Raw genomic sequence first — 26,993 nt, 5'->3', positions numbered from 1 at the left:
AATATTCCAGGAAAATTTTTCAACTTTTCTTGACATTAAAACCTTCCTTGAACTTCAATGAATATTTTTTTACAGAATTAGCTGCATTGGTCCAGCCATTCCTGAGATTAAGGATTAACAACACATTAAGCCATTAAGTTTTATTTATAAGACTAGCAGTCGACCACGGCTTTGTAAGAAATTTTCAAAATGTAGTTCTCTTAGTGAAAACATTTGTGATGTAATATAATAGAATCCTATGATATTTTTAAACAGATGTAAGCACACAAATATCAGTGTCCATGGTTAAGTATAAGGTATGTTACGTGCCAAAATTTGGGTGTGCCTTGTTGCCCAAATGGAGAATTTATATGTACATACATACGACTTAGAAACCCTACGTATACAACCTTTTTATTAGCCAATGGTTTAAAAGTGTTTATTCCGACAGTGGAAATTCACTTCCTGTACACAGTACAGTTGAATTTACCTTGTTTCCTTGATATAGATAATATATAGAAATACTTAAATCCAAGAGTGTCTTCTTCAGGTCTTAGATACCTCCAGTACCATAAGTTGAGTTTGCACTGTTGTCCCAATAAATAAAATGTACACAGGATGTAACAAAACTCTCTACACAAACTTTACTATATTTTCCAAGAGGAGCTAGAAACTAAATGCAACCAGTGGTGCATCTCTTTTCATTTACCATTTGTCTGTATGTGTGTTTTAGTTTTTTTATTTTTTATTTCAGAATTCATTAAGATATAGAACTCAAATTTGGTACTGTTATTTTTCTTACAGCCTAAAATAATGAAAATAATTAATATTATTTATTATATCATGTTTTAATATGGTGGATGGTTGAAATTTTTAAAGATTAATACCATAACAAATATTAAAATGTGACAATTTTTAGAGCATAATAAAAGTTGTTAAGTCTAATTAGAAACATTTTTTCACCTAAAACATAAATATTGGCTGTTCACTGTTGTAACACACGGCAAAGTTTTCACTAATTACATGTTTACGATATCATTACCCAAGCTACAAACAGTTAAAAGCTTATATCTACATTATTTACCGACAGGCGGTTAAGATCTTTTATATTATATATGAAATGTATAAGCCAATTTTATATGAAACACATCAACCCTGAGTACAAGTAGGACTATCGATTAAAAAATTGTTTCCCCCCTTGGGCTGTCTCTTTCGCTCAAAATCTGCTCACAAATATCCTCGATCGAAATTTGTTTCATCGACCATCTGTGTAATTTTTGTAAATATCTATTCTGTAAATAGATTATCAGGTCCAGGTTCTGTATTCTTCTATCTGCAGTACCATTGGCCCCATCAAGAAACTTTACTTTATCATTTATTTTTAGAATATGCATCCTAATTTTCGAAAACTCAGTAAAACATTGTGGGTGTAATACATTCTCAGAGATTAATTTACACAATCTCAGTGCAGTAGATGAATTATAGAGCAACCTTACATTAATATTTAATAATGTTAATGTTTGAGAGTTAGAAAAGCCTATTAAAAATGTTCTTTCTGTCTGTCTGTCTGCACGGTATCTCAAGAATTGAAATGTTGCATGAAATGAGTTCATGTCACTCCATAGCATTTAGCTGAACACAAGCAAACACTTTTACTATGGTCTTATGGGTAACCATGACAGCAGTGAGAAAATCGAACAATAAATGAATTTTGTAAACAAACTATATAGAACTTTGCATTCAACCTCAGCAAAACCTGTTACATGACAAGTGGTATGGTGTACTCCTACTTTGTATGTAACGTTACTCCTAAAACAAACACAGCTGTCTCATTGTTTTCGAAATGATATTGGATTTATAGGGATTAATAAAAAGAATTAAATAAAAACATTATATTTCATCATCAACAAGGTCAAAATTACTTGCTGTTGAATTTTAAAGTACAAAAATAGAAAACTATTTCTAAGAGCTTAACCTAGGCTTATGTAAACTATGTATTCTGATACAGATAAAGTGTTGTCTTTGCTATTTGTTTGTACTGAGTGGAGTAAACAGTCTTTTTATTACTAGGAATCCTTTAATTCTGTCGCACAGCACTTTTCTCTTGATAAATATTCAAAGAAAAAGTCTATGAGTACAGCTTCTGCTCTTTCTAGTAAAATCTTCTTGGAAATAGAGTAATTGTAATTTGATTAGAATCTAAACTTCCCATCAAAACCATTTTGATACAAGTCAAATAAGCATTCAAAAATATTAATTTATCGTGTAACTACTTCACACTTAGAATACCACAACTGTATGCAGGTCTTGTAACACTTAGCTGTTGTACTACTACATAAGATGAAAAAAAATTCAAATTTAAAGCACAATTTTAAAAAAATAGAAAAACACCCAAAAATAATTTATCTGCTTAACGTCACTGCCTCATTCAGGCACATTATATAACATGAGGTTTTGGAGGGAAAGAATGATTTAATCTTTCTTAGAATGCTCAAAACATTCTGATATAAACACAATTATATATTATTATATAGTTATTGATAATGGGTCTATTTTTGAAATATAACAACTTTTAAAAAAGGATTAATGATTCACTAGTAATTTGAGTTTGTACTATTTAAATCTTATTTAACATTGTTTATTGTTAAACATTGTTTAATTAAGTTATTGATAAAATACAACTGGCTGTATGGTTTCCAGATTATTGTAAAACAAAGAGTCATGAAATATCAATTTTAGGTTGTTTGCTAAGAACAACCTTTATAATCGATGCCAGATTGGCTGATGTCACTACAAAAAACAAATACAGCAACACACTAGATTAAGTCACATGCACAGATTTTATTTAATGGAGAGGATAAAATCAAGATGAACAAAAATCTACAATCAAATTAACATTTTAAACGAGTGTTCATAATTCAGCAGTAATTGAATGAACCTAACCAAGCTAACCAAGTCAAACATGAGAGCTTCACATCAACCATTGCTGTGAAGCTGGGAGGTAAATGAAAACCTGGATCTCTAAATGTCAAGTGTGGTAGAAGTTAAATTAACAACACAAACGTAGGAGAGGTATCTCTTGAGTTACAACCAATGGTACAGTGCTTAGGAACATTAGTACCTTGAAATGGAAATTAATTACATTTTAATTAAAGATGGTTTTCAATATTAAATAGGATTATATATTTGATTTTTGACGCTTGGTATATATACAAAGCTTTAGGTAATTAAGGTTAAAATTACATTTATCTTGATAAAGTATTATTGTTTAATAAGTTGCAAAAGAACCGTTACTAATATTCCGTTCAATCCTCACAATAATATTACAACGTTTTTAATACATTCAAATTTGTCTTTTGTTTTCATAGTGTTGTATTTATGAACAAATATAATTCTAATTATAATCCATTTCCCTTAAATTGAGAATGTGGTAAATTTGACATTTCGGAACCTGCAAAACATGTATTGGGCAGCAACACTATTTTGGAAACTTCCAAAACTTAGATTTGTTTATTTGAAAACACTGTTGAGCTAACACTACTGCTCTAATGTGCAACATCATACAACTAACTTCTGAATGAATGACCAGTTCTTCATGCATTATTGATGTACAATATCTTCCAGATCCACTACAACATTGCAGTATAACTTTTAGTGGAAAAGGTAAAGAATTCAATTGTCATTGAAGCATTAAAACTATCATAACCAAAGATTAGTCGCCGAGCCCAAACACAGAGGTTAACAGACGCCCGATTCTTATGCAACATTAAAAAATAATACAGCAACTAACGTTAACATAACATTAATAAACATATCCTCACTACAGCTACAAAAAGTTATTCAGTCTTATAAACGGTAGGCGAGCACAAACCAACTACCTTTCTAACATTGAAGTAAGTCAACTCAAACTGGAATTGTTACATCGATTGTTAAAACATCTGAGAATTACAACAATGTAGGCACTGTTTATCAGTCTTGACAACAATGCACTAACTATTACTGCCAGTATTACTAGTAACTCACTGGTTGTAATACTTGTGCATTATTTTTTGTATCGTAAGTGACCTCTTGTCTCTTTCACAGTCAACATTATCATCCCTTATCTCTTATCATCTCGTAGTTCAACAACAGAAACATATGGGGTTACCGTTTATCATCAGGGAAATATATATTGCAGGGAAGTATTACAGGGAAGGACAAATGCTGGTAATGGTCGAGAGAGAATGGGTGAAGTCGTGTTTTGAAGAGAACATAGGAACAAAGGTTACCTAAGAAGATGCCCATGTGTAAAATTATAGGGGAAGGAGACCAGAGAAAGAATTGGATATGGTCAGTTATAAAGGGTGAAGGCAGAAGTGGAGAGAAGAGGACTACTGGCTGTGCGAGCTGGAGGAGATACTATGACAAGATATAACAAGTGTGAAGGATCTTTTTGCCAAACAGATCTGTAATGCTGGAAATTACCAAGCACAATGAGAAGAGATGATATTGTCAAGTGGAAATAAAACAAGAGTTTTAACTGCTCTAATAATACAAGTTGAAACTTCGATTTAGTTCACCAGTATGTTGTCCAGAGAAAACTTAAAACACAAACACTACTTTAAATGGCTTACTAGTAGGCTATACAATTCACACCCACATAAAACTATCTAAAACTAGACAAATGAAATACATTCACACATCAGAGCTGTTGAACAGAAGTGGGTTGGCAAAGGACTTCCCTTTCTCCGAAGGGCATATAATTGTTGTTACAGTTCCATGTTTTTTGTCAATTTACAATCACTGTGTCAAGATCCAATATGGTATAGTTTTATTTTCTTATATTATAAATATTAATCATTTCAGTGATTGGCAGATTCATTATTACATTTAATTCCATTTGAATCTATAAGTTTTTATAACTTTAGTATTTTTATCAAATTTAATTACTGAATAGTTCGTACTATTTCAAACTATTATGGTATATTGATAGCTTGAGTTTAGATACAAAATTCTATATAATAACCTCTATTCTTAGATGTCAGTATAAATAATCAATTTTCTAGAGAAAATGAACAATTTTGTTATAATGTAAGGAAGTTAAATACTTAATGAGTTTCACCATGAGGACAGATTGGTTGCTTTGTCTAATGAATCAATGTATTATTTACATAACCCAAATTCAGAAATCTATGATATGTAAAAAATTCTTAACTGGAATTAATGAAGACTGGAAATCTGCCCATCACTAATAATATTTTATCTAAAAAAAAAACTGAGTTTATAATTAACAACACAAAATTAAAAATGTGTTAATATTTGGTTAAAGAGGAGGAAAAAACAACATTTAGTCATGAAATACAAAAGAAATTATCTACAAATATGAATTATTTAATAGATGTCATATTACACCTTTAAAGCTAAATATTCCTATTTATAACGAAATAAAAATAATACCACTTTGAATCTTGGAGTACATTTTGTACATTACTAACTAACATTACTTCTTTTAAAGCTCTTTACTAATTAATTATACTTTTCAAATTAAACATACAATAATATTTAACTATACTTTGAAAATAAATAATTAATATGACACTAAATTGCATTTATATTTTCATTTAAGCTCCAAGAATTATTGTCACATATCAAGTAATACTGTGACTTGGTAATTTTAAAATACACGATTTAAGACCAATTTCACAGCACAAATTATTGGTTAAATTCGAAAACCACCTGTCAGCCATGCTCAATAGAGACTGACTCGACTAGATGTATGTAGTTACTCCAAAAGATTGTAATTTTAACGCCAATTTCAATTGCACATAATTTGTAATGCCACGCCATTGACCTGTCCAATTGTTTATAGTTCAACTCCAATGTATTATGTACCATGCTACATAACTCTGTGTACTCAAAACATAAAATGTAAAACGCTTCAGCCTGTAAATGAGGTAGACGCTGAGGTAGATATGTTAGACTATTAGGAATGCCAAGAATTCTTCATAAGAAAAGTAAGAACAAAATATACAAATACTCAAGTAGAAAAGTTAAGTGTAAGGAACAGATTTAAATGAAGGAGATGTTGTCTGTTGAAGTTGTAATTACAAAATTGAGTTATTTTTATCTTCCATTTATACAATTGTTCAGAACTTCATAAAGACACATACAAGTTTATAAAACTCATTGACAACATCTACTACACTTTTACAATGGATATGACACTACGAATTGTGAATGAGTGAGTTGATATACCAACAGCTAAACAATTGTATTAACCAACCAAATTGAGTTAAAAAGTCATTGAAATGGACAATATTTGGGGTTTGCTGCTCAAGTATTAAATTCATTGTTGGTTGTAAGGAAAGAAACCAACAGAAGAAAACATGATGAAGAGTAACCATTTAAAGTTTCTTTCATCATGAAAGAAAATTACACGTTACTTTGTACAAAAGTGAAAATGAATGCTTTGTACACATCTACATACTAGGAATAGGGTACATAAAAGTTGTTGAAGAATTCTTGGCTATTATAACACTAAACCTAACCAAAATGGGTGTTATTCCTTGGCATTGTTACTGCTAGTGGAGGACTGAGTATCTGACGCCGGTTTCTTCTCAGCATTATCTCCCTTCTCGGAGGGTGCCTTGGTGGTGCTCGACTCTCCAACAGGCTTGCTACGACTGGTCTCAGACTCCTCCGACTCCTCTTGGCTCTTGCGGCGGTTTGGACACTCAGCGATCAGATGTTCCGTGGATTTGCAGTGGTGGCAACGCTTTGGCTGCGGCCCCAGTGTGCATTTGGCAGCAATGTGGTTGGCAAACTCTCCACAGTTGTAGCACCTGTCAACGCATTTCATTACCGTCAGTAAAACATACTTTTTAATGAATTCCACTAAACATACAGGTTTGTGAAGAAAATAAAAAATTGTGATTCAGTTTCTGATTGTCACTCTACAGCTAGCTAATTAGTCCTAATTTTATCCTTGGATCGATATATATGACCAACATAGTTCTTATATCCAACAACAGCGTCTGGCTGACCCACTTTGATCAAGACTAGCTGCTTGGTGACTTTCAAAGACCGATTTCTCAGTACACTCAGGTATACAGGTACTACACTAGTCCCAAAAACTGTTAGACTTAGTGTCAGTACCGACTAGCGAGATCTGTTTACTACTCATGGTTAATAACTTTAGTAAGATGTCTAGGTTTGAATTGTCTTTAACATGGTACATTTAGTACATTTTATACATAATACAGCTACAGCTAATACAGGTGGGAAGGGTTGATTTAATGTGAAAGTTTAGTTTAGCTAGCGGAAGTAGGAAAAGAGCTAGTATATTTTCTTGCCCATTCTCATTTACTGCATGTAGGTAAATGCAGTTCAAACTCGCTGCATCATACTTCTAGCTACTAATAGAAATCTTTTTATAGGATACAATTGATTAATAGTTACACAGCATTGAAATTTGATTACTGTCTCATTTTGGATTTTTATGTCTTCTGCTTGTTTTTAATAGGAACAATTGAAAATCTTACGATGATCTTCCTCTTCACACCAAAGCATTAAGATGCCCCTTTTAAAGGGAAATTTCATATTAGAACATCTTATTTTGAATTGCAATCTAGAATCAAATGTTACACTTGGGCAGAGTAAATGTAACTTACTAGGTGATTTCTCCAGTATTAACATAAAGGAGTAATGATGGTTTCAACACTTAAACTGAATTTCATGAAATATGATTAGGTATCCATTTAAGTTTTCGATATGACCTAATGGAGTATAATTTCAATGAAAATTATAACAAATGAAATTTAAATGATGGTTGTGCAAATATTAAAATTTAAGTCTACAAAATTAAGTACATTCTCCACAGACTACAGCTCAGACTGAATATTTTAATTGTATGTTGGAGAAAGTAATTATACTCAAATTAGTTGTTTTCAAGGGAGTATACAGTTTAGGTAGAAGCAGAACAATAAAGAGACAAATCTTTGCCATATTGGTAGGAAGCTGTTATCTGGTTTTCCTACCAATATCGACACTGACACCTTCACATCGTATGAAAGCATGCAACAAGTAGGAAAAGTTTTGAAACATGAAAACAACAAAATGAAAAAAAAACTTATCGTACATACACTTGAAAGCTACGTTATTAAGATATTTTTACACACAATTGCCCTTCAAATTAAGGCACATCATACTATGCTACAAGTTATTCAATACCAACTCTGCGGAAATTTTTCAAAACGATTTCAACCACTGGTTTATTCCAGCATGCAGTTCAGCATCAATAACAACTGCTTACAAAACTGACATGCTTCACCCATGTCACGTCCCCAGTTACGATAAACATGGTGAAATTTTTATTGGTTATAATGTCACCATTTTTTCGTAATCTTCCAATCACAGAATTAATCTTACAAGTGTATCTTACAAGTAAAAAAACTTGTATTTTTTTACACTTAATTACAAGTCTAATCTTACAAGTAATCATACACTCAGTATGACTTTTTATTTCAGTGCACATTTTAACAAGTTACAGAGGGAAAAATTTAAAGGGCACAGTCCACACGCAACCACAGTTATATACATACTGAGTGTAAGAACATTTCTACACAAAGATGGCAGATCTAGACCCACCGACCAACTCTGTAGGTCAAAATGTCTGTTATTTACTCGAGAGCACAGGCATTGGTAATACACTAATAGTACGACAATCTTACCTTATTTTGCGGAATCTTTTCTTAGCCACAGGCCTTCTTTGGGAGCCAACACATGCTGAGCCATCAGGTCCTGTCACCAGAGTAGCCTCCAGACCCTTGTCCGATGTCTTGCACTCAAACTCCACCTCCTCTCCTTCACCAAGTGAGCGGAATCCCGACATCACAATAACACTCTAGAAACACAACTGATCATTAGTATGAATCTTCAAGCATTAAGCTGTATTATTTCTTTCACTACCACTACATGGCACATCTCTTACTTTTTCATTAAATTTTAAGATTTCAATTAAATCCATAAAAATGTACCACTAAAACGTGTGTTGTAAAATATGTTATATTCTGTAATGAAAAAATGGTGCACAAGAAATACACAACAGTAGCATTAGCTGATATCAATCGTATTGTATAGAACATCAGTATTTCTTTTTATTAGTAGAGTATGTTTATATTTTTATAATGAAATATTTCTAATTTTTAAAACAAACTATCTCACACTCTTAGACTCCCATTGTCATAGTTGGCATTGAATTCGATAACTCAAGCCAGTATAAATTAATTTTCTTGTTAAATCATAAATTTATAAACATAATCTAGTTACCTGAAGTATTGATAGTGTCAAAAATACCAATCTTCTAAATGGGTGAAAAACACCTGCAAAATTAACCCCCCAATTTCTGTAGTACTGTACCAAATTTCGTAATATGTTTGAATCTTTCTCTTTCTCTTAAAGCAAAGTGGGCCATCAACAACTTTTCACTAATAGTCAGTGGTTTGTGCCAAGAAAAAAACTTACAAATTTTTGCAATAAGTTAGAATTGAAAATTTAAACTCACCATATTGGTCTACTTTCTAGTCATAAACAATTTACCTTACATTTTATAGAAATAAAAATTTTTATCTAATAACTGTAATCTACAAATTTTTAATTTTCTAGAAAGTGATTTTGTTCTGTTGAGTTCATAATGAATACGTCTTGAAAGAAATAAAGCAAATACTATTAAAACAAATTAACATTGCAAACCATATGAATTCACTAAAAATAAGCATTAAACATACAGCACACAGGCACACAACAAGGGTACATACAACGCACCCTATAGTGGGTGTTTGCGTTTCTTATTGTTAGTTATTGTGTAAATGGTTTTTTGGGGGTGTATGCTATCCCCAAAAAAGTTTTTCTGGTCACAACCAGTTCTTCTGGTTGTGTTCTGTTGCACTTATTTAAAAATCATACACCTGTGTTAAAGTACACAAATGGTGATTCCCTTAAACAGCTGAGATTTGAGACTAAAACTTATTGAGATAAGCAAATTTATACCATATGATTGTGCAACAAGAAGATTGGTATTAGCTCCAATAGGCTGAGGCAAAGGTTTAATTTTAGGTAGACAATACACAGATAATTACTCCCTATTATAGCTTATATCGAACATACAGTGTCTTTCTTCAGTATCCAACAACTCTGTCTGTGCCACAGACCTAATTTCCGACACAGCAACCATTTTGGTATAACCTGTGAATACTACCTTCACAGTTAAATAATCCAAATACTGTATATTTCATCCAAGAGGAATAGTCTTTACCATTTCTATTCCAAATTCTACCAACTCACAATTGGATCTGGAATAGAACGGAATCAGACAGAAAACAATACAGCTGGACTGTACAATGTCATCCTGTTGTTATGGAATTACTAGTGTGGATTTTTTCAAAAAAAAATTCAAAATGTGTATCTTTGTTCGATAACAACTGCCAAAAATGTTTGAAGGTAAAAATCTTCTGAGAACATCTAGTTCACGTATCTACTCGAAAGTAGTAATAGAGATGATATTTTTTGATGCCAGAAGCCTTCAGATAAGGTCTCCATACTTCCAAAGGTCTGGAAATGACAAATTCTTGTTGAAGCAACCAGTTTTCAACAGCAACTGGCAAAAATATTTGTATTTTTCACAATTATATTGAAGGGTTGAGGTGGAACCATTGGGATTTAGTTCATACATAAATTAACATTTTCTTGATGAGGATTCTTAGAATGAAAACCATCTTTATTGGCAAAATTCCTAGAGCAGTCAGAACTGCACACCTGGCAATGGGGGTTTAAAGTTCTCTTGAGTGGTTACAACAATAAGTTATATCCAATAAAGAAGTTATAACCAGCTCTGATTAAAATTTAGCCTTTGTGTTATATACTTACAGTAAATTGAAAATAAAATTATCTTTTATTTTATGTATATATCAAACAGGTTCTCCAAAAATATTAATAAAGTAAAAGTTCAGAGATACTGTACAAAAATCTATATTTAAGAATTGTTTTTCATGGTGGATGTGTTTACTAGTATAAAATATGCTTAGCACTTTAAACACAAGTTCCAATGCTACAAAAGTACTCCACCTGATGGACGAATATGTCCTGGCCTCCATCGTCGGGTGTAATGAAGCCCCAGCCTTTGGCGACGTTGAACCATTTACAGCGGCCTCTGCGCTTCTCTGTGCCCACCCCCTCATCCCCCACACTTCCGCTGGCACCCCCTGGCGACCCTGCACAGAACACACTTACATCAAGATCCAGAAAGTTAAATTTGAAATCTTTTTATATCAAAGCAACACATTTAACATTAATTTTAAAAGAGGTAAAAATTATAACAGGTTGCATTTCCCTGACAGAAATTAAAAATTAGGATAAACTCCTTTGTTAGTTTTTAATTTGTAGTGTACCAATACTCCTAAAAAAACCTCTAAACTTACCTTGAAATTCAAATTGTGTAAGTTTGATTTTCTACTAAGGAATGTTAGAAATCAGCTGAATTTTACTCTATGTCAGTGTGGTAATATTGCACCGTTATAGTAGTAATCAATACAGGAAAAACGTGTATTTTGAAATAGATAAATGATGTCTAAGTATTTTTTTTAAATAAGTGGTGCTAAACTGTAGTATAATTTTATTACTGAAAAATAATCAAATGTTCCTTAGTTGGTTCCAGAGCTTTTATTCTTGTATAAACATATACATGCATAATAATTATGGTGGTTTCAATTTCTTATAGTTGCTAGTACATTGAACTATCCTTTTACAAATTGCAGAGACCTGTAAGACCCCTACTAGGGTCATATTAAAAACACTGTAAATAAAAGTGACTATAATATTATTTGTGACCAAAAAAATACATTTACATAGTTTATAACAAATTTTATTGGCATTATATTACAAACAAACAACTGTGAGTATGCCAAATTTAAGAACTCTTTTTTTACTAGATTTATAGTATTGAAAATATTTATAGGAACTTCGAACTACTCCAATTATGTGCCTAATAAATTAAATTTTACTGAATAGAATAATAAAAGTAAACCCATAACATATTGTATTAAATGTAATGCAATAAAAAGTGCATGTTATTCATTTTGAATATGAAATCCATCTTAATTGTTTTAAAGCAGATTAAATAAACCGGTATTCAATAAACTAAGAAGTGTTTATCAAACATGTATACACCTGTTGGTTAAAGCCTACTTTAATTATTGTTATTATAATAGTATAATTGTATGTTCACACTTCTGTTCCATTTAATTTAATACAATTCACTCTTATATAAAAGGATCTTAATTTGTAGAATATGTTTATCGATAAAATAAAAATAAATTTAGTAGTTCTAGTACAGCACTCCACTCTATCTGACAGTCTTAGAAGTATGTGGTACTGGCATTATTACTGTATGGTGCTGCTGTTAAGTGGCCAGTAGTGGAACTACGTAGAGCAGGCGCCACTGTTGAGTGGTGCTGCTCTCTACCAGCAAACTGAACATCCACGTGTGAACTTATTGACTGTACGTCCAAGTGGTCGACCGCTGCACTATGCGGGAGTTGTGAAATTTTCATTGGGCAATGACGCCGCACCGGCAGAACTGAGGGCTTTACCCTTTCATTCCAGATGAGCCACGTGTCTCGGTATCAGCCAAATATACTCCTTGATTTCACCTTGAGAGCCTTGATTGTTTTATAAGCAGCTACTGAGCTGATTGGCTGACATTCCAAAAGCGAATATGAATAACAGATTAGTAATATTGGTAAATTAGTTGTATTCACTTTAATTATTATTTACTGTTTATATTAATAAAAATAGCTTCCATTAAAACATCATCGGTATAATGGAGATAATTTTTGGAAATCAATTAAATCCATTATTTCAGAACTTATATTTTGAAATGTCTTTGCTTTTAGAAATACTGTATGTTTAGCAGGATTAGTGTAATTTCTTTTTTTCAAAAATACGTGGATCTAGGCAGTTGTTTGTATTTGTATGTGACTATATAAATAAATGAAACTTTGTATAACTTTTGCAAAAGTAATTTGAATTCATAATTTTAAAACAGTCCACAACAGTTTTCATCTATTGCTAAACCACATTCCACTCCTCCCCTCCCAAAGCAGATGTTAACTGAAATAATTGATTCAGAACTGAATGCATGGCAAAGCCACACATCAATATTATTGTATGAATCGGGTATTATTTTGCATACATGACAGAGTATTGAGAGTGGTGTGTGTCTTTGGAGAGGATTTTAATAAGGGTTCACCAAACACCCTCACACCACCCCAACCCCTCCCACACGTCAAAACCACCCTACCAGTTGATCACAGAGAATCAAGTGCCCAAAACACGACATGACTTTTCCTCCACGTTTTCGTTATTTACAAAATTTTACTTGTTTTTGTGTATGGTTGTGAAAATCCTCATTAGATATAAAATCGCTTGAATTTGCTGAACACCATTAAAAATGTGTCCCTTCAACGAGACTCCAGGAGGTGATAAATGTAGAAGTGCACAGATCTTTTCTATTTTGATGGGTATTTTTTTAACCTACCAATGTGTTTATAAAAACAGAGCAGCAGGTTTTTTACACAGAAATATATTATTTGGTATTTTATTATCTGTCTTTTGCTATGAGGTTAATTATTTATATGCCTATAATCTACGAATACTCCATAATAGGTTGCCAATATTTCAGATAACCGTTGAAGATATCAAGATAGAGGGAAAATTAATTGAACATGTAACCGAAATGCTTTGCTTTCCGTGTGCGTGTGTGTGTGTGTGTGTGCGTGCGTGCGTGCGTGCGTGCGTGTGTGCGTGCGTGCGTGTGTGCGTGCGTGCGTGCGTGTGTGTGTGTGTGTGTGTGTGTGTGTGTGTGTGTGTGTGTGTGTGTGTGTGTGTGTGTGTGTGTGTGTGTGTGTGTGTGTGTGTGTGTGTGTGTGTGTGTGTGTGTGTGTGTGTGTGTGTGTTTTATAGAAAACCTTTTTGTTTTATACTTTTATAGAAAATATATTTTAAACAATAAAATAGTACACATATTGTAAGTATCCCAAGTAAAATTGTGTGAAGTAATAATATTTCATTATTTACAGATTCAAAAAGCGATGTGTTTAAACTTTCATATCCAAATGCCATGGAAACTCAATGTTTCCTTTGAGATTGTGAAAACACAATCAACAGATAAATGATGTGCAATACAATTCCAAAACCAATTATATGAAATTTGTCGAAACCTATCAAGGATTGACTGAACTATAACATTGTTTTTTAATAATCTAATTACAGTTTTGATATACCAGCAGATTTAAATATTTTTCAAATGTAGGCAAGTACATAATAATCCAATAGCACAATCCAGCCATAAGTAAAGTTTCCTTCGTTAAAATATACGTTTAAACCAAAAATTATTATTTTTAAAACGTTTTTATCATTTTAATTTGTAAAGACACTGACAACCTAAAAATCTGGAGTTTTACATCATGACAGTACACAGACATACTGAATTTAAAGTATAATAAACCATTAGAATTGATAGATAATCGTATACTTAACATTTCATTAGCATTAAAACAATAAAATCTAAGTTTCTGAAGTTAAAAATGTTGTATCTGTGGTGAGTTTCTATTTACAGTGTGGTTTTAAACTTAAGCCCCATGCTAACTAGGGGTGACCTATAGATGAGCGGCCGGTTAACTCAACAAAACTTTCCAGTTATGAATGAATGAGTACTCACTCATTGATGATGCGGCGATTTAAGAGCCGGCTCTAGTGAAATGACCTTGAGTTTTCCCCCATGGGAACGATTTAAACTTTTACGTCCTCATATTTGATCGTAAAATTATGAGCGATGTGTTGTTTTTAACATATGATTAAAATAAGCATCTAAACACGTTATAGTTTTTTCTCGTAAAGAGTTCATTTTTAGTATAAAAATTGAGATCAACCAATTAAATTATTGAAAAAATTAAAAGCACTTGGATGTATAATGATTATACCTTTAAAATGAGACAACTCCCTTAGTTCACAACTTAAATAAGGACGATATAGTGTTTGAAGTTCAACATTGATCTTATGGTGTTAAAATCAAGATGGCCGCCAGTTGCAGTGTTGTTTCTGCGTAGTATCTTAGATTACAATACAGTATTGAAACAATTAAAACACAAATTCAACGGGAATCGATTTTTGTGAATAATCTTTGTTCATTACCTTCATAAATAATAATAATCACGAATTCTTTGGTCACCTTCCTTAATAATTTATTTTTTTGTTTGATTTCTTTTCTTTTAAATAATTGCACGACCTATTAAAAGTAACTCTAGTGATATTTGTTTTTTATTAAATAAATAGAACAGTAACCGAACCAAAATAGTTTCGATGAATGGCTAAAATGTCTTTTACATGAGTTTTATTGCCAATTAACATTGTACTATTGGTGCCATAGACAAGAAGATTCTTCTAATGGTACGTGTAACTGTCTATCTATCTGTATTCGTCCTGAGTTACTTCATGTAATACTGTGACAGTCTAGGTGAGTTTTATTGTCAATTAACATTGTACTATTGGTGCAATACACAAGAAGATTCTTCTAACGGCACGTGTAACTGTCTATCTATCTGTATTCGTCCTGAGTTAATTCATACTACTGACATAATTCATAATACTGTGACAGTCTAGGTGAGTTTTATTGTCAATTAACATTGTACTATTGGTGCAATACACAAGAAGATTCTTCTAACGGCACGTGTAACTGTCTATCTATCTGTATTCGTCCTGAGTTAATTCATGTAATACTGTGAGAGTCTAGGTGAGTTTTATTGTCAATTAACATTGTACTATTGGTGCAATACACAAGAAGATTCTTCTAACGGCACGTGTAACTGTCTATCTATCTGTATTCGTCCTGAGTTAATTCATGTAATACTGTGACAGTCTAGGTGAGTTTCTTCTTCAACCATGGGTACTTTTTAGTTACCACTTTAAAAGAATAGCTGAGCTAAATTATGTTTGACTGGTGTACATACTTAAACTCGGAATGTTCTAATATATGATGAATTAAATATTATGAATGTACATTGTTTACAATTGTATGGTTATTTTTATTGTACTACATTTACCACCGTGATTTATACACATTTAATTTTAACTATTTTTATTCAATTATAAATAATTATATTTTTGTCAGATTCTGTTTATTCGTTCCTTAATAACATTATAAATGTGACAGTTTTGGATGTTTTTGGCCTTGCATAAGGCATAACGAATAAAAGAATTGGATTAAAAGATTGTACGAATTAATTTTAAACACTGTAGTAATATTTTAGTTCCAAAAATATGTCAAACGTATATAAGGCTGTATTGCACTGACCTTTAAGTTACAGACATGTTAATGGTGAAAAAGGCTGAAACGTTTGTTTACATTGAAATTTAAAAACTAAAACTTCTTATTTTTAACCACTAAGTAACAACTGCTGTGTACAGAGCTTACAAAAGCAAGACGTTCTACTTGGAAGATGGTTTTACATGCTGATTTAAAAGTATTAAGTGTGCAGTTTGAACAGTATCGTATTCAAAATAGCAATGGCAAAAGTTTTGTATTTTACAGATTACGCCAGTGACGAATTCAAAACGCTAAGGGGGTTGGGGTCATATTTAAATTAACGTTAATCATACAGTATACCTTGATTAGAAAAAAAATTAAACTTCACTTACGTTACATTTTATCATGCACTCGCAACTTATTTATGTATTTGAAACATAAAAAACATAAAAATGAAATTTTCTTAGCTTGGCATCGATTCGGTTAATCCGAAGTTCGGTTGATCTGGTATCGGTTAATCGAGATTCATACATTTCGGTTACCTATGCAATTCAGTACAACCTTTACAAAGGACTGAAAGGATATTTATACGTCATATATTTTGGGGTGCTAAATGAGTTAGTTTTGACAAGACATCCTCTTCTGTGGGAACATGTATCGCTGGACGAGTCCTGCGTCTCGCTTAGTTAGCTTAATGGGTCGTGAATCGCAACAACCCTTATAGGATGTAAATCATAGTTTTCCATTTTAAATATTTTGCACGTAATTGTTGTTTATTATTTAAGCTGAATATACTATGTTTAAACCCAAATAAATTACCAAAGAAACAATAAAAAATTGCATTTTTGTACCTATTGATCAATTGTGTATATTTGTTTGAAAAATAACACGCAAAAAGTAGATGACGTGTTTTTTCCAATTATTTGTTATTGTTGTTTATTGGTTATTTTGTTAAAGATATCTGTTACCATAATATTGACGTCTCTCAAGAACCTGCAAACGAGATCTTTACGTTGTATTGCAGTTCCACGGACGTTGCATATAACGAAACTTGGAGCATGACCTCTATCAAAATAATTAAATAGGAGTTCCCCAAGGCTCCGTACTTGGTCCTTTATTATTTTTACTATTCATAAATGACATCCATCGAAGCGTGAAAGGTTCAAAGTTGTTTTTGTTTGCTGATGATACCTCCTTGGCCATCTCTGGTTGCAATCGAGCCGAGCTTGAAATCCAAACCTTTGTTCAGGCCAGTAATTTGGTGCAGTGGTTGGGTGAAAACTCTCTGTTTGTAAATACATCTAAAACCAATTTTTTTGATTTTGGAATTAGAAAGTCTGCTAAAACGTTGATTGGATCTCAAAACATTATGATTGGAGAGTCAGAAATGTGTCCTTCTTTGAATGTTAATTATCTTGGAATGGTTTTGGATGATCAGCTAAAATTTTTAGTCACATTGATAAAGTCACGAAAAAACTGAGCAGCTGCATATTTTTTATGTATAGACTATCCTGTTTTGCTAGTGAGGAAATTCTTTTGCTTACTTACTATGGCTGTTTTTATCCTTACCTTTGCTACAGAGTCTCTATATGGGGATACGAGAGTAAAAAAACTCAATATGTTTTTCGTCTCCAGAAAAGAGCTATAAGGATTATTTTCAAGTTGAGTCGTTCCCAGTCTTGTAGAGGTTTCTTTCGCAGTAATAATATCCTTACGTTCCCATCCATTTATATCCATCCATCAGTGTCTTTCTTTTTACAAAAAGTATCCCCACCTTTTTTCAGTCAACGTTAATCCAGCCCATAATTACTCCTTAAGAAAAAGAAACAACCTAATCCTACCCTGCCATAAAACATCTTTTTTGAAAAACAAAGTCTTTACTCCTGCATCCGCCTTTTTAACTCTTTGCCATCCTGCTTGAAAATTGTTGTGGACGATAGGGAATTTCAAAATCGTCTGAAAAAATTTCTTATTTCGAGAGAATATTGCAGTGTCCGGGAATACGTTGAGGATAATAAATTGTAGATCACTCCTGTTATATTGATTTGGTCTTGTTGTATTTGATCTGTCAGTAGTGTATACCTTAAGTTGGGATATTATAATTTTCTTGACGAATGCCTATGCATGTTATGTTTTTGGCAATAAATGAATTGATTGATTGATTGATTGAATACTGAATCGATAACAAAATAAATAACAAAACATTGTATTTACCCCTTATTTGTAACTTTAACGACTCAGTTACCACCAAAATGGTATATCTGACTACTGCATAAATTAATAGGTGATAGAGTGCAAGTACGATGCAAGTGCACGAGGCGAGTTTACCAGTGTGGAGGGAGGGAGGAGTTGCAGCAGTGGGAGGAGGAGAGAGGTGTGGAGGGGTAGACCTACACGTGGTTGTCACTACAAACAAGCCGCCATATTGTAGCATGCACCGCAACTGCCAGCCAGTATGGTAATGTCCGACATTCCTTCAGCTCACTCTGTCTCTCTCTAACACACTCGGTGTTACTGTTTGATATAAACAAATGCTCCGGACCGCGGTACGACGCTACGCTGCCAATGCCCCGGGGCCCGCTCCTAGCGCCACGTGGCGGCCTCCGCGCTACAATTTACGCTTCTCCACGGAAAATAGCCATCTCTTGTTCCAAACTTTGGCGTACTGATACTTTCAATACAAATGTAATTCCTCTAAAAATCTTGAACGCTCTAATTATTTTAAAATCATATTGGTGTCCAAGCTTTCAGTTCGCGGGAGGTTGATAGTATTCTCCTATGTTGTACATCAACACTGTTACACATGTATTAAACATTGGTAATCGGTGGTATAGTGTTTACAAATTTTCTTTTTCACAACTAAAAAACACTCACAGCGATATAAACTCACCGCTAATCTTCAAATTTAAGAATAAAATTTCATCGTTCTCGTGTTCGTAAATTTTAAGAGTTGGATAATGGGAACCACCTATACCCCGCCCTTAAGTTACACACCCTTAATTAAAGTATAAATTCATTCGATACTTTTAACTGACAACCCCTCTTCATATAGTTAAGACAAACATTTTAAACAACGACGTTACAGGATTTAATTCTTTATTCAAAGCTGAACGATTACAAGCACTATAAGTCAGATTAATAGTCTTTGTTTTATATCGTAGTTTATTATTGATCTTATCTTGTATCTTAACTATTAATATACAAGTAGCTCACGTGTAGAAGAAAGACGAATCAGAAGTGCTTGTAAACATACATGTTTTGATAATGAACAGAAATTGATGAAAATTGTCTTAAATTCGAGACTGTCAACTTGATTCTATCTGTGCATGTTGATCCTAACAAATAATGATTGAATAAACATAACATTAAACAGAAAATTAATTAACTTATTGACTTTGATCTCGTTCCTACGTATTTCGAAACTGGAGTCAGTTAGGGGACGGTCTAGTTCACAACTTAAACAAAATTAAATTCTCGTTCCAAATATGAATCTATATCTTGTGCCAATCTGTTCCTCGGTTTTATAGATCCAAGAGTACTTTTTTAATAACATGTGCAGAATCAAGCAAATATACTGCATTAAATAGCCTACTGCATTCATTAAATCAGAAACCTTTTTATCTAACTGTAAATATTTAATTTTAACAACAAACATTAACAGATAAATTAATAACTTCCATCATACAAGAGAAATAATTAGTCTAAATACATCGAGGCCATAGAAAATATGAAGCACAGCGCCACCCCACGGCCGGCCCTGAGAGCTACCATTGGCGGGAAAAGGTGCATCACTAGCGAATTCTGGTGACTGACCCTCGTTACTAGCCTCGGTGAGACGTCTGTTGTATTATCTGTGTTGCAGTGTCTGCGAGTGCACTTTCTGCAAGTGTTATTAATGAGCATTGAGTGGTACGATTTTAAAGCCCCAGCATAATTTCCCATTTTAGGGAATCTGCTTAATCAAATCAGTGTTTCTGAAATTATAGTTAGGTGAATTCTTTATAGCATTACAGATCTTATTAATAGTGTAAATAAAAACAGGCGTAATTTATGTTTGATGTTCGTTCAAAATATTTCCTTTCTTTATCTTATCAAAAAATGTCTACTGTCAGTTTGAAAAACGCCGAAAGAAATTGAAAATAACATACTATGCATACTTAACTGTAAATATGCAAGTATTAAATACAATTAATCAACGTTACGTGTTACAAAACGATTCGAAATAGTGTCCGCTTTCTCCTTTAGGTGTTAAATCCTAAAACTCCGTTCTTAAACTTTTGTTTTGGAACGAGACACCCAAGGAAGACAGAAAATACAAGTTCTCAAAACATAGTAATTCTGTTGCAATACATAATATTTCACCAGAAATAGCTGCGGGTGTGGAAGTATCCTGTTGTCTTTTTCAGGTGGATACAAATTTTATTTTTAGCACTTTTAAATAAATTTGCACGACATTTATACTCTACAAGATGGTTTACACATTTTTATTTAAAATTAGTTTTAAATATATTTAGTAAATGTATTTAAAAGCTTATTAAAGTAACTTGGATTTATTTCCTCAAGGACCCTGATATGTACTTTTGAAGAATGAAAGTTATGAAGGTCTAGTCAGCCGCTTTTAATTCTAGTAAAATATAAGGTATTGATATAAAAATATAGAATGATATTAAAACATTATAGACTTATTAAACTTTACTATCTGTCGTTTAAGTTTAAAGTAGTTAGTAAGATTTACTCAATTAATGCTTATAGCTTGCACAACCATATATTTTTTACATTTGTTTATAAGTTAAGAGTTTTACAATAAAACGATTTCATAACCTATTTTTAATCTTTCACATTGTATTTGGTTTATATTCCATCTTAGTATATTGGCTTTTATTACTCAATGCTCAATGGTAAGAATGTTATGATAGATAAAACACAACACACACTTCCTGGTTATTATTTAAGTGTGGATACATAATTCACACGCAATATTCTAAACACGAGTTTCTGCAACACATAAGAATGTCGAATATAAGTATTTAAACTATGAACAATCCACATTCTAGTCTACTTTTCTAACGTGCTCAGAAACTCGCAGTGAAGAGCATCCTGTACAAGTAGTTTTAAACAGCGGTTTTCTAAGTATGTTAATACAAGGCAATGGTACGTTTGTGCTTGCGGAAATCTCATATAGTAATGATTGTGATATTGATTCAATGCTGAGGATTGCGATTTATTTATTTATTTTTATCTTGCAATTTAAGAGCGCAATTTTTTTTAGTTTTGGCCTCAGTTTTATTAGAACGATCGCAACTAGAATCTCCGAGGCAACAAAACGAAGCTTGGTATTTTAGGACTGATATTAAGTTCTGACCAGCGTATGTATGTACTGTAAGTACCAGAGAACATCCTGTGATTTCCTTCCTATTTTATTTAAGCTCTCCTTCTCCTGTAGTTTCCATTTTGTTAGCGATTTTAATTAATAATAGAGTGCTTTTTAAACATAAAATTAAAATGTATTAAATTATAATTTGTTTTCTTGGCTTATTCGTTATGAGTATTTAAATAATATTCTTACTTTAAAAAATACTTTTGGTTACCAAATTTTAAAATTTGTATACCCAATAATTACATCGGGACTTGTTGAAACCAGATACTAATGCAAAGGAAGATTAGCCTTTTATATTCCCCAAGGATTTATTTTATTAATATATTATCTTTTATGTTTAATATAAAGACACTTTTAAGTTACAGTTTGGTCCAAAATTTAAAAGGCGTTCTGGATCGAGGCAAATGACCCGTGTCTAAGCACCGCCTCACCTGCGTTCGTCCGAAAGAAACCATTTTCGAGTAATTGCGAAAAAACTTGGACGTGTTAAGTCAGGCCTAGATCCATAAAAATCAGCAGCTGTGAAGAGAAACAATTAACAAGCTGGACTGAGAGCCAGATGGGCGGTCCAGTTCGGCATTCCGGTCACTTCCTCCTCTCCCACACAGGAACGCCGGACCGGAATGCATTCCAAGCTGTGCATCGCAGTCCGGTTCCTAAGCAGGACTGTCCACTCACTGACTGCCGATGGCCTATAAACTGATCTCATAAACATTCTGCTCTTACATCGAAGATACAACTCAGCGGAATTTTACTGCCCAGCACGATTGCTGCTGGCCACCGGAAAGTTAAAGTTGAATAATATTATGATAAAAGCCGCAAAAGCATCTTTAAATTTCCATAAGAAGTTTTGAAATATTCTACTGATCTGGTATTTTCTATAAATTGGACAAAATTTATCAAATTTTGATCCTGCAAAACATACAATGTGTAAATGCGACTTGAAATATTTTATAAGTCGTAAAAATATATAACAGTTGTGATAATAGTTACATTTTCCCCATGTTTGCATTGATAAATAAATCAATAAGGATTTTAGACTCCAAATCTATTATATTGAGACGAATGTATAATATTAAAGACACTTAGCATACCTGTGATTGTACATTCGCTTATTATAAATATGTCAATCACAGGATATGTTCTTGTGTACTCAAAGTCTACAAGATCGTACGTATATCAACGACTGAGGATTCTCAGCTACAGGCTAATCCACATAGCAAATCAGTACGAAATCAGTAGCAAATTTGAATGTATAAAATTACCAAAAAGGGAGATTTTAACATGAATACGAAATCCTAAGACTGAATGCCCATAAACTGCAAATGCCGAGGAATCGCTTGCATACCCTCAAACACAATCCCAACCCAAACATCTCTACGTTTCAAGTAAGTCCAGTCAACAGAATTCGCCACTGCTTAACGTCCCATCAATCGCAGTTCATAGGTCCGGTGTTTTAGTGAGACTTGTGATTTACGATATTTATCGATATTAGACATCTTCATTTCTCAGGGTTTGTACGTTCTCACTCACTAAATGTCAACAACTAGATAACAGATTCATCGAACACAAGTCTCTCACGTTAGTGCCGATCTATAAATTAACGCGAGCGTGTCCTGGGTATCACCGAGTTTGAACGTTGCCACTAAATGACTAAAGGTAATCGGCAAATAGTTACTGTGGACGTGTTCTTAGTTTCCCGTGTTTTTTTACGTTCATTTACTAAACGATGAGGATAATCGGCCACAAGTTTACTATGTATGTGTCGATATATCGTATATACCGAGGACGTGTTTTTGGTTTCACCGTTATCGTATGCTCATACACCGTGAATGTCAGACACAGAACGACTGCGAATAATCGGTCCTAAGTCGATTTTACAAAGGTCGATCTATTATATGTGGCTCGAACGTTTTCCTGGATACTCCCGTGTTTTAAGAATAATCTGCCTAAAACCGATCACGTCGAGGTCGATCCGCAGGATGTGCCACTGACGCGCTCCCGGTTACTCCCGTGTTTGTACGTCCGCTCACCGTGAAATTATTCCGTTCCTCATTAGTCAGCTCTCGAATTCCTTAATTTAACGAGCCATTGTTCCTAGCCCAGCTCATAACGAGGGTCCTATTAATTAAATGACTGTAAACGCGCGTAGACTGGTACGTGAACGCGACTGAGACGCGTCACCTCAGACGATCGATCACCTGCTGGCGCAGACGGTAATATCAATTACAGGCACAGTTAATGTCTCCCACCCCCTCATCCTGGAGGGACAAGTGAACATAGAGTACAGGTCGGACAGGAGGAAAATTACTAGATAAGGAACGACTTGGGGGCGGGGGTTGTATGACGTCTTCAGATACTGTATCGATCACGTCCAACAACTCGTGAGTTAACGGGTCGTCAGTGGTTGCTTTGGATTTATTGGCCTTTAACACTCAATTTGTATGATAAAACTGTCGTTTTACCAGTTCCTCTTGTGTAGCCACACAATTCGTTGTATTTCTTTTTAAAGAGAGCTTGACAATACGGTTCAATAACACCAATTCTTGTGGCTTCCTCAATCCTCGAAGATTACACATTCCGTTTCGTAACGCCCTTTTACAAGTTTGTCTCTCACGCAACAGTTATTGTTATTCGACGAAAATTGCTGTACTCTTAACAAAACGTTTTCAATGCCAGAAACAGAACACGAAGAAGTTATCCTCCACGGATAATCCTGAAACATACGAGTATTCTTTCAGGCATGTACTAGCACATTCACAACTGTGGCATTCGAATAAGCAAAATTGCTTGACTATAAAATAAAAGTACAAATTTTTGCAAGAAAAATATGATTGATCTAAAATTAATGATTTAAATTAAATTAATCTAATACATGTTCTAAACCCATATAAGATTTGAATGCTCGGCAAGGCACACGTTTTAAAGGTTGGGTCAGGTCTAGCCTGAGATGCTTTTTGTGTGGGACTAACGGGGGTTGAAAGAATGATCCCGTTTTGAGCTGAGAACAAAAGGTGGCATATTTTTTATATAAATTGTACTTCTTTGTAAGTCTAGAGCCATTACAAATTTTCCTTTCACTAGAGTACAATAATTTCGTTTTATACAGAGTCTAGTATCATTTTAAATAAATTTAAGTATCCTACAACGTAAAATAAATAAAGTATGAAAAGGAATTTCTCCAATCAAGCAGGCAAAGTTGGGACAACATGGCTCTAATAAAATAAATAAAAATCACACTAAAACATAACTAAATACGGCTAAAAATAAATTATTACATAAAAAATAACTGTATATCTTAAATTTCCAAATTCATCATCGATAAAAATTTTTTTGCGAAACCCAATAAATCCGTTCTAATTAATAAATTGCTGCATATATAGGTCTATACAATACTTTTAAAATTTGTTATACATTTTTAAACATAAACTAACCTACTATTTATAATTTTGATAGTAAAAATTGAGAACTTAACCAAATAAGAAAGTAATTTAACTTCATAGGCATGCGTACATTCCTCTGGCAACGTCACATTCACGGCAACGGGTCAGAGACGTGTCTTTTCAAACAATATCCTGAATGGAGATCCAATCCAGTGATTGCTCTCGATAGTAGAATGAATGGCACAACCGAAAAGCGGTTTTATGAACAAATTTATCGATTACTGTAGAACATTTATATTATGTTCGAACACAACAAACCAAGGGCAGAAAGACGATTTGCATTTTAAAAGCACAAACTTGTGTTTTTTTTTTTTCTTGAAATTGATAGAGGAATTTTTCATACGAAAGAAATCGAGAGCCAGCCGCTCTAATTTTGGTGCAGGTCTATGAAGTAAACTATGAAGTAATACTTTTTTCTCAGATAATATTTTTGTTAGTTTGAAACACTTAAAACTAACCGTAAAACAATTAAGTTAATGTTAAATAAGCGTTAACTAACCATAAGCAGACCCTTCAAATACAGAGTTTCAGAATCATTATCTAGTTGTCTGGCGATGAATTAGCTATTACTCTAAATCGATTGTATGTGGTAGGAAAATGTAATTAGAGAAAAAATTACCGTTTAAATTGTTACACTCTTTCAATACCACCCATTTCGACCTCCACCTACATTATCGTAGCTGTCGATTGATTTATTTTTTATGAAAAATCCTCTATCGAAGAAAATCCTGTTGTACGCTTATATAGTGCAAATTAACTCTCTGTTCTTCGATTATTGTTACACTTGACTTGTTACAATATTTTCGATATCTACTCTGTAATAGATTTAAAATCTAATCTTGATGGAATTTTGTTAACTTGATAACATTTCTGGATGTAGACCTCCGACTGGCGTGATGCACTGTTTCTACTTACATTGTACACGTCACACGAGCAACAGTTTTGAGCCCTGTGCAACTTATCAACAAAATATGGAAGTGCGGAATAAGTGGTTTATTCAAAAACATTTTAATTGATCGATTTTAACGAATGGAAAACGCCGTAATCGTTGGCATCTGTAAACAGATGCGAAAACCCGTTTGCAGATCTCCATAATTACGCCCGTCCAAAACAAAGTCAAGTTTAAAGCCAGTCAAGGATTATTAACCTTGTATTATTACGTGACCTTGATTTGTCACGTTGGTTGTGAGGTAAGGTCATTGTGATTCCATTTCAACTGTGGCTATCAAAACAAACATTTAAAAGCAATACATGTCTAAAAAGTAAATAATTTATTACTTTTTACATAAGAACACCGTTTATGTATTCTCCCTTTCCCTGCTGTAATCAGCACCATTTAGAAATATTTGCCAGGGCAAGAAACTTGTTACAATAACTGTGCCCAAAGTTAAAGGAATCTGCTTTTGTTAGACCAATCTCGCAATTTTAATCTTCAGCCCTGCCTTTCAAATACGAATGGAAACTGCAGAGTTATCAGAAATGACCGAACCAAGTGTCGTGGAATATTTTAAATTGTCTAGTGAACGTTTTCTTCTGTCTATCTACCAGTCTCTTCGCACGATATCTCGAAAATTAGTAGATGACTAGTCTTAAATGTAGCATGAAGCAATAGTGATCGAGTCCGATCATGGTGAATAAGCCTTTTATCGGATTTGGCTGAGTATCAACGAATCCTAACTGTCCCCAGGATATCCTCAAGAATTAATAGAGCTTTAGACCAAGTTTTGGATGTTTTGGTTCGCTCAGGAGGTTGAAGAAAATTCTTGTTTCTGTTGCGATGAAGCTTCATTTTTACACAGGCAACATCGAGTTTGACGATAGTGCACGTACCCTCGAGGATTTGGCTGAACGTTAGCAT

At 33.3% G+C, this 26,993-nt stretch overlaps 1 protein-coding gene across 1 annotated transcript; it reads right to left on the bottom strand.

The window, feature by feature from the left end:
* Positions 1–1,856: 1,856 nt before the first annotated feature.
* On the bottom strand, positions 1,857–22,335 carry LOC124358255 (protein lin-28 homolog). The gene is made up of 4 exons (XM_046810549.1): positions 22,233–22,335; positions 11,080–11,225; positions 8,688–8,860; positions 1,857–6,800 (listed from the first exon to the last, which is right to left on the bottom strand). Exons 1-4 carry the CDS (start codon positions 22,333–22,335, stop codon positions 6,518–6,520), a joined length of 705 nt encoding a protein of 234 aa, XP_046666505.1. The 3' UTR covers positions 1,857–6,517.
* Between the last annotated feature and the right edge of the window lie 4,658 nt (positions 22,336–26,993).

This window comes from Homalodisca vitripennis, chromosome 3 (assembly GCF_021130785.1).
Source record: "Homalodisca vitripennis isolate AUS2020 chromosome 3, UT_GWSS_2.1, whole genome shotgun sequence".
Taxonomy (NCBI): domain Eukaryota; kingdom Metazoa; phylum Arthropoda; class Insecta; order Hemiptera; family Cicadellidae; genus Homalodisca; species Homalodisca vitripennis.
The sequence above is the reverse complement of the archived record's forward strand: the minus strand, read 5'-3'. Positions and strand labels throughout refer to the sequence as shown.

Bases quoted from the DNA above. Each gene is read 5' to 3' on its own strand.
- LOC124358255 (XM_046810549.1), bottom strand. From the start codon at position 22,335: ATGCACAGCTTGGAATGCATTCCGGTCCGGCGTTCCTGTGTGGGAGAG. The intron at 8,861-11,079 runs GTGGAGTACTTT...TTGTGTTTCTAG, and splicing joins AGGACATATTCGTCCATCAG to AGTGTTATTGTGATGTCGGG. The intron at 6,801-8,687 runs GTAAGATTGTCG...ATGCGTTGACAG, and splicing joins AAAAGATTCCGCAAAATAAG to GTGCTACAACTGTGGAGAGT.